Raw genomic sequence first — 16,933 nt, forward strand, 5'->3', positions numbered from 1 at the left:
TACATTTTGAATTGCTGGGGATCTGTGATGATCCGGCTCTCTTCTCAACGTCTTGGGAACTTTGCTAGAGTGAAAAAAAAACCAATAAATTATTTTCACTACAGGAATTAAAGATTTCAGGTTCCATCATGTGAAAGTCCAACAAGCTCACTTACTTTCTCAGACTAAGTGTGGCACAAATGCCTTGTGACAAACTCCAAGCAAAACTTCTTAGGGCTTTCTCCAAAAATGGCTTTCTTCTTACCACTCTTAAAATATAAAAGCCAACCAATGATTATTAATATTATTTATTTATATACTTTATTTTTTAAGTGTATTTTGGGGACTACGGGTAGAAATTAACTTTTGTAGCTACAACCGGATGCAGCACTTTTCTCCTTCAGTGGTTAATGTATGTTAATTATTATTTCACAGTAAAAAATGCTGGGTTATTTTCATAACCCAACTTCTGGGTAAGAGATGCTGGGTCATATGTTGGGTTACTTTGACCCAATATTGGTTCAAAAGTAGTGACCCAGCGGTTGGGTTGACTTTTTTTTTTTTGTTTTAATGAACTCCACTTAACTGATTCTGTTAGGTTTCAGGTTCAGTTGACTCAACACTTTACCCAATTGGTTGGGTCAAATACAGTTTGACCCAACCAATTGGGTAAAAATCCATTGCCCTCTTCACAAACCTCCATTTTCAACTGGACTGTGACCTGATCAGACAACACTGGATTTCTCAATTCAAATAAAACATGGTAAGTTACAATATCATGGCATAATATTTTTAAAGTTTATAGGGTTATTGTATTCTTCATATACTACAGATTTTTTAAATTAAATTTATGTAACTTTAATTTAATTATTTGATTTAACCTATCATCTTCGTTGATAGGGTAATGTTTTTGAAATAATTCATTTAATTCAAAGATAATTTATCCAATTTGGTTTAAAAAAAGGTGAGGGTGTGGGAGGGAGAGATAGCGCTTTGCCCCCCTGGTTTTCGCGGGCCTCGTTCACTAGCGCGCGCAAAAGGTGGTAGCTAAGCTAGAATGCTAATAACGGATCTATAGCGACAAGGAGGGACTGGAGGCTTTGCAGTAGCGGTGTCCGAAGCGATACAGGCTATACAGGTATTCATAGTAATATATCAGTAATATAACTGTTAAATGCCATTTTCATTAAGCCTTTTATTTCTTACTGAACACACTATGCTATGCTATTATACGGTTAACCTGGGTGAAACCGATTGAGGCAGTGGAGAAGAAAAAAAAAAGTATGCACCAGCAATGGCAGAGGAGGGGAAGCTAAAGTTGGATGCTTTCTGTCGAATAAAAGTAACTTTTACAGATTTCTAGTGAAGATTTAACTATATAACAATAAAATATCTGCTCGATTTATTGAAATATCTCTTAATTTAAAAGTGCTCCGACATGTTTGGAGTCGTCCCCACCGGTGTTCTGTCAGATCAGCAACTCTGCATGGCATGTGCTTAACACAAACTGACGGCTATATGTATCTGTCATTACCATATGATTTTATGTAAGCAGCAACATCATCATGACGCAGAAATTAGATAATGCGCACGTATGTTATTCTGGCCATTATTAGCCACCAAGGTGGAATTAAAAACATACAGTTATTAGTGAAAACAGCTGGATTAACCTTTGGGTTTACACAGATCTGCTTCATGTTGTCAGGTATCAGGTTGCGCTGGTGAAAACAAGACTGAACAGTGTGATCTCTCCTGGTGTCCCAAAAAGTGATGTTTTACATTTGTTCAGGGTTATTAGCTGCTAAACATATAGTCAATGTCCTATTATTTTTTCTTATTTGCTGTGAAATATTTGGTGATTGTCCTAAATAAAATATTTTTGCACACATTGTACAGGTTATTTTCCACATAGGAAAAAAATGACTCAAATTGTATCACTTTTTTCCCTGAAAGATCTGAAAGATGGATGAGTTTGTAAAACAGAAGCTGACTGAATGGAAACTTTCTGACCTAATCCCTGCTTTTGAAGGTAGGTTAAGTATATACACGTGTGTGTGTGTGCGTGCGTGTGTGTGTGTGTGTACTTAAAAGCATGCACTGGCAGGAATTCTTTGGATTGAAAATATTAATATGTAATTTCTCATATATTTCAGCTGAAAACATTGATGAAGAAAGCTTCTTTCTTTTGGATGCTAACTGCCTGACATCCCTGATTCCTCACCTTGGTCCTCGTCTGAAATTTCAACGTCATTTTGCAAAATTTCTTGAGGTATGCTTTGAGTCATAGGACAAGACAAAATGGGATACGTGTGTTTTAAATGTGGGATGTCTTTAGGACATAACATAAGGAATTTTTTTTCTCACCTAAGAGTAATTCATAACACATATTCAACTTCAAGATATGTCCAGTGTGCTCAAAGTGAGCACACTGGACATCTAGCCCTAAAACAACTGAAGATGCTGATCCTACACCACATGCTGAATTAGAGAGTGGAGTTTCTTCTGTTGGAAGAGCAGCATTTGTAAGTTAAGCTGCACAATCAACCTTTCCTACATAACATATTGACATCCATTCTTACTAATTAAAATTAAAAATGACACATCTCATCTTTTCTTAAATTTCTAAGAATATTAAACTGCAGCTAAATAACAGCTATTTTATTTTTCACTATTTATCTGTAGAACATCCGTGAGATCCTCAGTGCCTCCCCTGAAGGTCTGTGGTTTAATCTGTGGTTATCAGTCTTGATGGAAATCAGCATATATCCATTCGTGAAAGACGGTGCATGGTCAGAACACTTGTGTCACACCTGATGGATCAATATGGAGAAAAGTGAGTATTTCTTGTAAAAACTGGATCAATTAGGTTGTTTTTGTGACATTTTGCTCTTGGTGAGAACATTAACGGCATTGTGCAGTGCTCACCTAAGTAAAATTTCTCCAGTAAGAAGTCTTAAAGTATATGTTGGGCTAATAAAAACTGGATTTTTTGGAAATTGTTTGTGTTTTAAGGTTTCTGCTCTATGTTTTCATCTTACAATAACTAATTAAAATAAAATGTTTTACTTGCCTGTCTTACTGAGTGTAATTTTTTTTGTTTCCAGCCCATCTTCAGACACTAAAGCAATTCTGGCATCTTCGATTGTGGACCAGTTTCCATGTTTAAGAGACAGCCATGGCACAGGATATGTAAGTTTTCACACTTCAGAGAACTAGCACACAAGTACTTCAACAACTTGCACAATGGTTAGCATTAAATATCATTGTAACTATGGTGTTTGAGCTTTGAGTTGTAGGTTTAATAAAAAATTTGGACATTAAAACAGAAAGGCTAACATTTAACTTTTATATTTCTTTTGTTAAAAATGTTCAGGACGCCTGGTTTACCCGCGGAAGACAACACAGGCCAGCAACTGGCTTTCTGGAGGAGCGTTTCCGTAATGTAAGGAAAAGGCATCAACCAAGGAAGAAGATGCTTTCAGCCCCAGAAGCTCCACCAAAAAGATCAAGTTTGCCTGGTACTAGCACATAGACTTTTTCCAAGCCCTATTGTTTTGAGCAGCAATCTAAGCTCTTATTGCTGTGAATTACCTCACATTTTTATTCTTTTAATTCCTGTAATATTTTTTTCCCCACAGAACCAACCATCAGTGCTGAGCGTGCCATCCAGATGACAGAATGGCTAAAAAATAACTTCTGGCCCGCAGACCAGGTTGTCCAATACATGCGGGAAACTGCAGTATATCGCGCAGGATGGATCCGCTCAAGTGGGACAATCCCAATGCAGCAGATTTTTGCAGAGTTCCCACGTTTGTTGGACACACCAGGGATGGTGAGGTTATACCTCATATTGAGATCAGTTAAATGTTAAACAATAAACTGCAATACCATGTGAAAATATACAATTACAATCAAACTCAAAATGTCAAACTACCCAGAACATACATTTGTAGCACCCATGAAAGGTTGAATGTAATAGTTCATTTCACTTTTACATTTGATTTGTATTTTTGTCTTTTCTGATTGTTAGATTTTGCAGGACTTTGCCGTTTTATATCCACAGTCTTGTGGAAAACTGACAGAGAACTGGAACACCTTGTTCTCATCAAAGGTCATTCGCATGGGGAAGAAGGAGGAGAGCGGTCTTCTGCCTGAGATTGAGTTGCTTCCACAAGGTATTGAAGCTCAAAAGGAACATTTTCTGAACTAATTTTTTTCTCCTGTGGCTCTTTTTTGATTGTGTAGCATTTTAATCTGAGTTTTTCGTTGACAGACAAACAAGGTGACGTGGCACTGCAGCTGCCGCCAAAACTCCTCCCTGCTGTTCCCTACAGAGTTTGGCGAAAGGTGGTCAGACCCAGCAACCTAGAAGTCCAGCAAGCCTTCATTGATGTCCAGCCAGTAAGTCTATCTTCATGTCAGAATGAGTTCTTTGCTGTTTAAATGTAGTTGAAACCAGAAGTTTAAAACAAATATGCTTTTTTTCCCTCACTGTTCTCCCTGTCATTAATCTGGAATTTACCAAGTCCTAATTGACGTGAAATAAGAATTTTAACGTCATATAACATGAGACAGCGTTGACCAAAAATATGTCTTTTTATATAGTATATGTAAACTTCAAACGCAAGGGTCTTTTGATAATGTATCAAACAAAAATCATATAAGAATTAGTCAAAAATTATTAGTGGGGAATGTTCCTCCTTACCTTTAAATGACTAATGGCTTCCTTTCTGCTTTTTCCACACACCAGATTGGGACAAATATGGTGGAATATCTTGGAAGTACAGCAACAGAGCATTCACGTGTTCTCATGCTTGGGGACAGGTATTGTTGTTCCCAAGCATTTGTTGTCATAAATGGAACTGCTTTGGAATATCCATCTCTTTTGGGGGCCGTTGACGGCTGTTTCAAATCATTCTTCGTTTTTGATGTGAGTTATCCGAAGTCGTGTATCCAGATTTGGGATTTTCTCCAAACTGTGATATATGAAATCCCAGGAAACGAGTCACCCCCGATAAAATTAATGAGGGCACAGTTGGAGGCCATGGAAGAATAAATGCAATTCTTCAATAACCCTTAAATAAGTTTTAAATGTTCTGATTGAAAAACCTTCTTTGTTACTATGTTACTATTGTTTTTTACATTTCCTTCAAACTGATGAAAATATTTTGTTGTGTACACCAATAAAGTAAAAAAGGGTGCAGATTTAATCAATTGTTTATATGTAACTTTTACATGTCTGTATTAAAAATTTCATGTATGTTGGAATGTATAACATTTGCAAATAAAAGTTATTTTGAGCTAATCTGAATGTTTTTAGTTAAATTTTTATAGTGAATTTTAAAGTAGAAAAGGAAAAAAAAATTAAAAATAAAAATATGGTGGTAAAAATGACCCTTTTAATGGGTAATAAATTTCAACCCAATATTGAGTCATTTTAACTTTGGGCAGTGGTCAATTTAACCCAAGCTTTAGGTTGCAGCTATGACCCAATGTGCTGGGTCAAACCCTCAACCCAACCCAGTAGAGTTAAAACAACCCAGCGTTGGGTCGGTCCATATATGACCCAGCGCTGGGTTACGTATTGGGTTATTTTCAACCCAGCAGTTTTTACTAATTGTTAATTCATTCAAGCAAAAGTGAAGGAGCTCAATTAAATTTGAAGATGTTTTATGCATGAACTTAGAAGGTAAAAATAAAAACTTCACATACAGTCTGTTCTGGTTGGGATTATGAATATAATCCATTTATTCCAAAATCAGTAGAATCTGCCTTTGTGAGCTTTCACAAGATATGTTAACTTCTCCATCTTGAACATATCCTAAATCACTTCTTGCTGCCAATGGTTATCTTGTCAATATAGTAAAATCTCCCACCTGAGCTATGGATTTCTGCAGCTCCTCTAGAGTCACCAGATCCCTCCTCTTGGCTTCTTCTATAAATATTTATCTTATTTCTTGGCTTGTCAGTGTGAGTAGGTAGCATGTCTTGCTAGGTCTGCAATTGTGCCACAATATTCCCTTTTGCTGATGATGAGTTGACCTGTCTGGTTTTCTGTAAATACCTTCACTTCATCTCCAACATCAAAGTTAAACGTATCACAAATCAATTGTTATCAACTTGTTACATAGCAGGTGGATAGTGCTCTCAATTTGGAGGTACTGACTTCATTCTCCAGTGGCTATATATAAACAAGCCTCCCAATCTCTCGTCTTTCTCTGTGTATTGTATTTTTACCTCCTCTCCTACTTGTCTACTTTACTTTAGAAAGAAAAAAATCCCCTCTGCTCCTGGAAACACCTCTCAGTTCCTTTCTACAGCAACTCTCTCCTTGGGTTTCCCTAGAGATGAATTCTTAACAAACCCCCAGACGCCTCAGTGTGTGAGACAGCTGAGGTTACAGAGAGAAACGAAGGGACAGCGTCGGTGCACATGCTGCACAAATATATGTAGAGCAAAATATTCTGCCAAGTACAACTGAATCTGGCGAGAGCCACTGGTACCAGCACACATAGTCAGTTTATTTATTTAAATACTGCTATACGTTTTAAAAGCTTATTTGAAAGTATTCTTATATGTGTTGCATTAATTAAAAATACCCTCTAGGCAATCACCTTGTCCCCAAATCTGAGCTGATGGACAGCATGACTTTGCTGTTTTTGGCCTGAAACATGTTAAAGGGGTAATAGCTGTAAGTACAAGCTACTTCCCCAAAGTCAGTAGCAAAGTCATGAACATTATATGCGTGTGCATGTGTGTGTGTGTGTGTGTGTACTTGTTTAGTCATACTATAAGGACCATTTCTGGTGTATTTACTAACCTTCTGAAGGCCGACGGACCTTACGGGGACCAAAAACCAATCCTAATACGGTGAACCCACTTATTTAGGTTTAGGTTAAGGTTATGGAAAATGTCTGTGTTAGGCATAAATGGAGTTACGAAAGTGAATGGAAGCCAATACAAAGTCCTAATATGGGTAGAAATACAAACTCGCTGTGTGTATGGTCTTGTATTTCATTCAGTTAAGGCCCCATATTTCTAACAAAAACTACATTGTGTGGACCCGCTCCTTATGGGACCCAAAGTCAGGGCCCCATCAGAAGAAGCACTGTTTTTCAGATGAGGGCTGAGGTTTTGGACTAAGTTGGGAATTGAATTTAGGCTTAGGGTTCGGCATGTACTGGTAAAAGTTAGGTTTAGGGTATGTGTTGGGGTTAGGCTATAGAAATGAATGACAAATAAATAAAAGTGAATGCAAAATCCTTGTGAAAATAGAAAGACATACTATGTGCATGTGTGTGTATTTTGCATACCAAACAGCTGTTCTTTAGAGTTGCAAATTAAGTCATTTCTAAAAAGCAATACAACATCTGTGATGTGACTTGCTTTGTGCATGAGTTAATTTAGTTTACATTTTTTTGGCATGTTTAAAAGTACCTAAAAGTATGATTCTTGTATGGGTTTGTGGTTAACTAGACAGTGGATGAAGAGCTGTTATTGGCACTTACAGCACTATAAATGGCTTTCTTACTCATCTCAACACAGCTGAAGTTGTTTTTTTTATTAGTTCAGAGAACACACCGACGATTCTGTAGGGAATCTGCAGTAACCAGAGAAACCCATGAAGTCTCTATCCACAAGTAAACCCAGGAAAGACTAAAGTTGTAAAGCAACACTCAGTGCAGTTGTTTAGATGGACATGACTTCAACAAAGGAAATGCACATAGGAAAAAAAAAAAGCTGTTGTGGCGATAACTTGTCATGCAAAGTTTGATACTTATGGGGACTTGTGTATTTCTGTGCATTTGTGTGACTTTCACAAGAACTTTTAGGCAAGTTAGTTCTGATGGCACACATTGTAAACACGTAGAGGGAGAAAATAAACCTTGAGACTAAAATAATATTTTGTTGAAGTAGTAAAATGCGCCCCTCTCTGGCAGTAAGACAGCACTTACTCTTCTCTTAAAACCACTCCACAAGGTTGAAGGATACAGAGAGAAGGATCCTAAGTACTCTCCTTCTCTGCTCTTATCCTCACATCAACAGGTTTTCTATTGAACTTTGCCATGGAAGCATTTAAGGTCATTATCTTGCAGAAACACCAAATCGCAACCGCCCTTTTATTAACAGTTTTCTGAAAAATGGCTCTAGATTTTTTGTTAAATTTTGGTTCAAAAAGGTTATTAGTGGTCTAGCAAAGCTTCCAAGCCTTTAATAGAGAAACAGATGCTCTGCAATTTTAATCTGTTCTGTGTTTTTTTCCACATCCTTTTTTCTTTACCAGTGTTTTTCAACCCTGGTCCTCAAGGGGCATTGCCCTGCATGTTTTAGGCATTTCTCTGCTTCAGCACACATGATTTCAATTGATGGCTGATTTACAGGGTTTTGCTGAATTGTAATCACCTGAATGGGGTGTGTTGAAGCCGGGGAACATTTAAAACATGCAAACAGTGTGTCTTGAGGACCAAGGTTGGGAAACCGTTGTTTCCAACAAATAATTGTTGAATGAAACTTTAAGAGAATAATATAAATACATAAAAAGTTAAGTTACCAGACGGAGGGGTAGTAGAACACACATCCTATATATATTTTTAAAAAATAATTTTTATATTACTAACCATAGTAACATCTACGAAGTTATGAAGCTGACCAGTCTGACCCCACACAAAAATACATGTGTGAACTGGTAAAAATACTCAGCAGGCTCCCACCACATATCCAAATAACCATGGCCAACGGTCAATGCTTTCCAACAGTATGCCACTACTACTAATAGTAGCAAAAATACATTTTGTGAAACATAAGCAGCTTTGTTTAATCAATTAACCCACTTCTAATTTATAATGAGGGGCATATTGTGTATTCAGAGTAAATATTATTATTATGAAGACAGGAAATCCAGTGAGGACAACTAAAAAACACCTTCTACACTACAGCTGCAGCTGTGCCACACCTGTAGATAAAGAACCAATTCTATGGTAATGAACTCCTCTGTTCAGTTGTATTCCTGACATATGTTCTTTTTATTCACTGGACGGCAGTAAATGTTCGCTGGTGGATGTAGGTGTAGTCATGACCAGAATTGGAGATAAATTCTGGCTTGCTCAAAGATACATGCGTGGTGTTCTCCACAGTAACGCCACAAATAATAACTCATGAGACCAAATCAATTTCTCCTTCCTCGTCAGCCGTTGTGGGCATAAAATAAAAATGAATTCACAAATATTAATGAGAGCTTTGCTAGCAAAACTTTAGGCTGCTGAGAGGCTGACCAATCAGTGGGGAGAAAACCTCTGACATCATTGTAAGCTTTCTAGCTGACTGTGAGGTGAGTTTCACAAGTGATTGGTTAAAAAACAAACTAACAAAAAAAAACAGTTCCGCTCCTATATTGTGTAGTTCAACGTACGCTTGCTCTATGGATTGGAAAGGCCCTGGACAAATTAGGTTGCCCCTAGCAACACATAGAGACTGAAATCTGATTGGATGAAACATTGATAATCCACACTTTTTACAGGAAGCAGTCAAGAGAGACGCTACAATAAAATATAGACTACTGGAAGTAAATTATTAAAACCTATTTGAACAAATATTGTAATATCGGTTGAAGGGATTGGTTATGGGGAAGGCCTCGCAGACCCACTGCAGAATGGAGATTTGAGGGCTAGAATAAAAGGCCGAGATACATGTACCTTAGCTATTGCTACTCTTAAGGAACACCGTGTTCTGATGTCCCGTTAGGCATACTCTGCTTCTTTCTTAGGGTTGTCATCCAGTGTTCAACACATCACATGGTTTTCCCTTCTCTCCTAGTTCTCTGTTAGAGTGCAAGTAGTGCAGGGCATTGACAAGTCTTAGCTTGTATCCAGTGGGTGGTGAGAACTCAAAGATTAATGTTTTTCTCTGTTTGAGTGGCTCTCTGTATGTTTGACTGTGGACGCTTCATCTTGCAGTGCCTCTCACATCAAAAGGCCAGCACAGTTTCCTCTGACAACCAACTGAGCGAACCTAATCTTGCTGTTTTCATATTTTGACCGGCACGTCCTCCACGTATTAGACCTGGTGGGACAACAGTCTCCGCTCCCTACCTTCACTGTAAACAGATTGGCCCCATCTGGTCACACCTGACATTGTGTGCCATTGCTGTGCCTCTTTCACCATTTTCATTGGAAACTGGTGGTGTTGAGGCAGAGGTCAGGTAGGGCTTTGCACTTTGTCTGCAGTGGAGTTGGCGATGGCGTTTTTGAGGCATGAAGAGGTAGCAATAAAGTTGTGTCTTTAGATAAAAATGTTTCTTTTTTTCTTGTTTGTTTTGGGAATTTCCATGAAATGACAATAATAATAAAATAATAAATTGATACAGAAAGAATGGAAAAAATATACTCTGTTGCATCAGTTAGGTCAACAAACTTTAAGAATCACAAATACCTCCCACTTGAATTACAAGGACTTAAAAAGGAACCATCTAACCAAGGATGTTTTGCAATATCCATGTATCTTTTCATACCCACCATAAGGGCGATTTGTATCAACTTTAACAGCCATCCATCCATTGCCTTCCACCTAGCCACAGTCAAGTTGCAGGGGCAACAGGTTCAGGAGGGAAAACTAGAAATGTCTCTCCAGCTCGTTCTGGGAGGTCCAGAGGGGATATTCAATCCCTCCGTCAGGTACTAGTTATGCCCAGGGGTTGGATGTGCATGGAGAATCCCCCAGGGGAGGCTCCCAGGAGGCCTAGTGATTCCCAGCCACTCTCCGGAGAAAGCTTGTTTAAGTCACTCGTATGTGGGATCTTGTTTTTCCCCTTTAGCAGACTGGTACCGTCTATCCATATTCTGTTCCGTGCTACATTCACTTTTGACAAAGATACCAAGACACTTGAGCTAAGGGACCAAGCTGAAGGGACCAATCTAACTTTTTCTAGTTGAGAACCACTCTGACTTCAAACTTAGACAGGGTTACTCTAATCCTGGTCACTTCACACTCATCCGTCGACCACATCAATAAGTTAAGATAGGACTGTGAGATTTACAAATCAGATATTTTCTTTTTCACTGCTGTTAACTGAGATCAAGTAAAAGAACACCACAAACAAGATCGGTAAAGCTGCAGTGCTGGTAAAGTCCCTCAGTGGAAAGAAGTTTGAATTTGTTCTGAGAACCCAGCTGCCCAAGAGAAACCCAGGCATCCGATAGTTAAAAGGCAATTGACAGAAATAGTTATGAAGCCACATTCAGATGGATTGCTGGACTGTATTCAGTGCAAGACACACGTGGACTGGATAACCAAACTCTGATGACTCCATCATCAACTCCACAGATACGGTCCACTCTTACAGTGGAAAAACGGAAAGAGTGGACTGAAAACCTGTTGTGTAACCATATTTAGTGCTATCTGCAATTCAGTTGTACTACAAGGTTTTGTTCTGCTGAAGTTCAGTCCTTCATGACTGTGCTCAGCATATTTTGTACTATGACAGCTGCTTCCTTCAATAGAGGTGCATAAAGTGAACATTTGTCAAATAGATATCAGAACTGTTGAATTCCTTTGTAAATGTTCTTTTAAAACTTATACAAGAAGGTTCAACATCTGAGAAGTACGTCTAGGAAAGTATATGGTTCAGCAGGCATGTTTCTCACATTCGTACTTCTGGTGACTGTTAATCTAAAAGAACAGATTTAAAGTTTTCACCGTTTGTTGTGATGACACCTTCAGTTAATCGGCCTTAAATAGCAGATTGGATGTTTCACTTGACAATCAGCTTTAAAGTCTTTTTTCCCCCTTTTCTTTGGAGGATTATTGCAGGTCCCTAAAGATAAAAGTGAAGCCAGGCACAAGTCAAAACCCAGAGTCAGGTTGTGTAAATTTACGCCATGTTGTTGCCTCTACAAGAAACCTCACCTAAAACCAGAGAGGAGACAGCCACTGTAAATGTGTTGGCACAAATTACAGATCTGAAGATGCACATAAAACATAATAAATCAGATAACTTGCTGTTTTTTCTCTAAATCTCAGCTCAGAGAGTGTGATGTAAGATTTTGCTTGCTATATCAACAGTGGAACATTTTAAATGGAATGTGCTTTTTTACTTTTTGAATATTTACATGCATATAAATTTGATTTTTTTTTTTTTCTGTCTCTTTTCCGATACAGTATTTTTCATGGATCCTTTTGTTTATGTTTGTAAAAAAAAAATACACAAATCAGAAGCAGAGCTTAAGACAACACTGTTTAGGAGTTACAGAGACCTCATTAATGAGTTCAAAAACTGCAAAAATTAGACCACAGTTTTCTTCAAAATGTGTTGGAAATTATTTCTTCTATTATCCAATCAGATGTCATCCTCAGATTAAGTGAAGTGTAATTTTTCTTTTCTTTTTCTTTTTACATTCTCTTTCACTTTTCCTGACAAAGCAGCATTTTGAAACACAATGGTATCATAAGTGACACAAGCCAGAGAACAACAGTGGCATCTGAAACGCACAATGTTCTCTAATTCGTTGCATAAACATAAAAATACGCAATTTATGATGTTGTGTTTTTTACTATTGATAAAAGTATTTCCTTTTCTGCTTTCAAACACAAATTTAGCTTAATGACTTACCATTTTTATTCCAAAGTGCTGCATGTGATGATGTCTCTTCTTTTACATCCATCATAACTTCAACGATTTGGACAGGGTTTCGCAGTCTGCTTACTGGAACCTTTTGACCAATCCTTTATGGTTGTGCCTCAGGAAATAATTCTTTGAAACCGACATTTCACTCATGGTTTTAGTTTTATGGATTTTTATAGTTTGTGCTCCTTAATCTTGCCCAATTTACCGCTGTAGGCCTCGGACAGAAAGCGCGCAGGACATTGGTAGATTTTTGAGCTGGTTTCTGCTGTTCTACAGCAATGCGTTCACGGTACAGAATAAACCTCGATGGCCAAAACTTCGGCAGAGATGTTAAACTTTATCCAACTGAAAGTCTGAAAGTTTACAAAAACAGCCAAATAAATTAGGGTTTTAGAATTGATCATTTAGGGGAAGCTAAGAGAATGAAATGTTTTCAAAAGTTTACAAAAATGCTAACGCGCTAAATGAAAAATTCGCTCTTATGTTGTGGCATTATTGGATTACTGCGCCCATCGCTGCTTAACACCACTAACCAGCTGACTGACATTTTTAGAAGTGAGAAATTTTCTAATTTTTTTAATGCACAAACTCGGGTTCTGACTCTTTCACTAAAGAATTCAATATGCTGGACGGGGAAGCAAGTACTTTGAGTAAGACAGTATATGTGTGATTCTTTTTAAAAATACAAGTAAATATTTACCTTCACATGTTCAGATTTTATGCTGTACAAGTTCTCATAATATCTTGCACAAATTCTCACATCCAATTTACAATGGTCTACAGTTCAGTTGAGTTCCAGGTCAATTCTCTGTTTACTGACCTCTATAATAATTAAATATCCTTACATACAGACTAGCTCACATCGTCTTTCACAGCCACTGAAACACACACTGATAAAAGAGCTGCTCTGTGTTACAACAACTCAGATGAAAACTCTTTGGCGTTAATGCAAGTCAGAGTGAAGCTAATTACAATTAAAATCAAAAGAGTTTTAAGACTTTCAAAAGGAACGTTTTAAGTGTTATACCTTTGATTTGATATTCTGGTTGAGTTTTGTTGTACTTCAAGACTTTTTAATATTTTGAGCCTTTTTCGCTTTTTTATTTATTATCGCCTCTGGACAGATCATATTAATGGAGTTGCTATTTTTTAAGAGTCGGGGCTTTTCTCAAAGCCCTTTTGCTCATAGCCCTTTTTCTTTCTGCCTTTCTCAAGTATGTTTTTTTTTTTAATTTTATGTCATAGTCTCGCTAACCTGCGCCAAAGACCCGTGCCCTCTCGTTGCAGGCTTCCTGTGTTAATATTCCGAGAATCCCGTCAGGTTCGACCTCAGGGCAAGCCTCTAAAAAGGTTTCATTTTGACTGGAAGCTACCAATAATATCTTCATAACGTTGTAAAGTATGGGCAGATAAAGGACAAAAAAAAAACAACAACGGAGACTCAGTTATGTGCCACATAAAATATAAGTAAGATATAAGACATAATTATATGTCGCACCTTCTTGAGCCAGAGAGCGAGAGAAGATGAACGAACGTGATGAATATGTCAGACCTCTACAAAATCAAAGCTAATAAAGTTGGCTCTTTGTAGTAAATGTGGTGTGTGGATGCTGACACTTGATGAAATATATTGGACAATAAAGCCCATATCTTTATAGCATCATATATCTTTAAAGAAATATATAACAACATTTTTTTTTTTTTTAAATCTTTTTTAGCCACACTTACTTCAAACAAGATTAACCTTCCCGTCTCTACATACATTGAATTCTTTGCACAAATGTCAACAGAAGAGCTTTTTCTTTTTGATCATGCATCCACCTAATTCCTAAAAGCAATTCGTATTTTCATTAATTTTGTCCACAGTGTCCAAATCCACATACTTGCTATGTAAGCAAAGAGTCTCAAATACAAATTTGAAAGAGGACTGACCTTTTATGGTATAAATACTGTGATATAATCATAACTGCCCTTTCAACTTTCAAAGACTGGGAGGATGGATAGAGGAAATGGCATGTGATTAAATATACTAGCATGTTTAGCTTTTTCATCAGATCTGAAATCTAAAATGTTCTGAGGCGTGTCACCCATCAGGTTGGGTTTATTTTTGTTAAGAGGTTCAGACGCACGTTAACCTCGTTTACCTCAAACCTCTGTTCAGTCAAGTCAATGAATTGTGTGGCGTTGTGGCACGTCACATAACATGCCATTTAAATATTTTTATGACGCGATGCCCATAACCTTCTTGCAGAGCAGAGTCAGAATAAAAATCCAGCACCAAGCCGAAGCCATGAGTCCACAGAGTGGACAGGTAGGATTACTCACTGAGAGAATATTATTAGGATTAATATAACGATGATTTCTACGTATGAAAAACGCCCTGAGATGCTAGATGATTCAGGTCATCACGACCAGTTTTGATCAGAGGATTTTATTTTAAAAAATTGGAGACTTATGCTGAGAAATATGACCAATATGAAAATGTTACTCAATGAGAAAAGCGAACTGGGAAACAAATTCACGTTTTTAGACAAGGATGCTGAGTAACAAACTTCCAGAGATTAAAGCAGTGCTTATTTTTATTTTTTTCAAATAAAATTGACCAGACATGCGATATTGCAGAAAAGGACAGGTTGTAACGAATCTAGTTGTAGTTTTACCCGTTAACTCATGTTTTCTCATATGGGTGAAGTTGCTATGGAACCTGTTCCTCGCAGAGGAAAAAAAAAAAAGTTTTAGCAGAAAGTGAAATACTTTTTATTGTATTTTAAAGTTATATCTGAAGTGGGGTAGTAAGACGTGTGAATCCAATACATCATTGAGCTTCTGTATTGTAAACTATATCGTTAATATTAAATAAAAAATATTTTATGCTTTTTTATTTTTAGTCAGTACTTAATATTTGTTCGTGTTGCAAGGTCATTGTCATAGCAACAGCCAGATAAGGCCATAGCTTAGCACACAATTTTTCATGTTTTATTTCACAAACACAGAGAGATGAATTGAGACCCTCTGATGATTGCAGTTTTAAAGGTATCTGAATATATATATATATATATATAAGTTTTTTAAATGTATTTTTTCAGCAAAAATGTACTTCCATTATTCCTGAGGTATTTGTGCCAGCCACACTAGATATTTGCACCATTCACCAGCAAAGAACCATAATAAGCAATAGAAACTTGAGATAATTATTTACATTTAAAAAGAAATATACTGTATATATTGTATATATATATATATATGTCAATTAAATCAGTGACAGCCAACCATATTAAAACAAATGGAATGGTTTGATCAAAAAACTGAAATCCTCAGTCGTATCAGAGGGATGTTCCCATTAACTCCACCGTACTAGGGTCAGACATGTAGCAGAAAGAAACAGGATATATGCCTTTGCCTGAGGGTGTGTGTGTGTGTGTGTGTGTTGTGGGTATCACTGTAGGGTAAGAACGCCTGGGTCGGTTATTTAAAGAGCCACTATAAATGTTGAAGCTGTGATAATAGCTGAGGGGCTGAGGGATGACAAACACTGCTTATTAAAGAAATGGTTTTATCAATGTGTTTATTGCGCCGTCCAAGTTGAAGACTCGCCCCTACACGTGTTGTGTGTGTGTGTGCGTGAGCCCATGTGCGTGGGCGTCCGCGTGGAAGTGGAAATGCACGTGCTGAAGTGTGACAGAGTTATCTCGGCCTGTACGCCTGTGCGCATCATGCCACCAGACCTTTGGATTGCTCGACCTGGGGAGCGAGAAAGACAATAACCGCTAAATGTGCTTGTTTTCTCTCATTTATTTTCTGAGGAGAGAAGACGGTGGGGGGAGGAGATGGAAATAGCAATTTTACGGCTAAACACAAAAGATAAAACGAGAGAGGAGGGGAGGAGGAGACGGCCAAGTGCAGCAGAATAACTTTATACATCTCGTGTTTCTCTCTGTCTGCAAGCTTTCCGCCATTGGCTTCTCGCACGGGGAGAAATTAATTGCTGGCGCATGCAGGCAGCCAGTCACGTCCACAGGCACGGCGCTTTGGAGCTTCCATTAACTGCAATGGCAGCTTAACTACAAAACCACTGCTGTCAGTTCTATAAGTGAAAATGTCATGTTGTTTTTTGTTGTTTTTTTAATGTTTCCTCTACTGTGTGTGTGTGTGAATTTATGACAGGCAAAGCGACATTAGTGTTATTACAGTCACATTATTCAAGCGTGATTACGACTAATTGCACTGCCAGATTATGCCTTTTGTTTTTGTGCGCGCCCTAACACGAATTGTTTATCCATCTATCTGAGTAGTGGATCACCGTTGTGTGTTGTGACTGTCACAAATCCCCCAGAT

The 16,933-nt window shown here is 37.7% G+C and overlaps 1 protein-coding gene across 3 annotated transcripts; it reads left to right on the forward strand.

Annotated features, from left to right (window-relative positions):
- Window positions 1–402: 402 nt before the first annotated feature.
- On the forward strand, window positions 403–5,081 carry LOC114143960 (uncharacterized). Of its 3 annotated transcripts, none has more exons than XM_028016373.1 (11): window positions 403–742; window positions 1,933–2,008; window positions 2,133–2,248; window positions 2,349–2,501; window positions 2,662–2,812; window positions 3,084–3,168; window positions 3,353–3,497; window positions 3,618–3,811; window positions 4,010–4,154; window positions 4,253–4,380; window positions 4,730–5,081. In XM_028016373.1, exons 5-11 carry the CDS (start codon window positions 2,766–2,768, stop codon window positions 5,033–5,035), a joined length of 1,050 nt encoding a protein of 349 aa, XP_027872174.1. In that variant the 5' UTR covers window positions 403–742; window positions 1,933–2,008; window positions 2,133–2,248; window positions 2,349–2,501; window positions 2,662–2,765; the 3' UTR covers window positions 5,036–5,081. The 3 variants fall into 3 exon arrangements, with proteins under 3 accessions (XP_027872174.1, XP_027872175.1, XP_027872176.1); XM_028016375.1 differs by lacking the exon at window positions 403–742 and adding an exon at window positions 769–1,117; XM_028016374.1 differs by lacking the exon at window positions 2,349–2,501.
- Window positions 5,082–16,933: the final 11,852 nt, after the last annotated feature.

The sequence above is a fragment of the Xiphophorus couchianus genome, chromosome 5 (assembly GCF_001444195.1).
Source record: "Xiphophorus couchianus chromosome 5, X_couchianus-1.0, whole genome shotgun sequence".
Classification (NCBI taxonomy): Eukaryota; Metazoa; Chordata; class Actinopteri; order Cyprinodontiformes; family Poeciliidae; genus Xiphophorus; species Xiphophorus couchianus.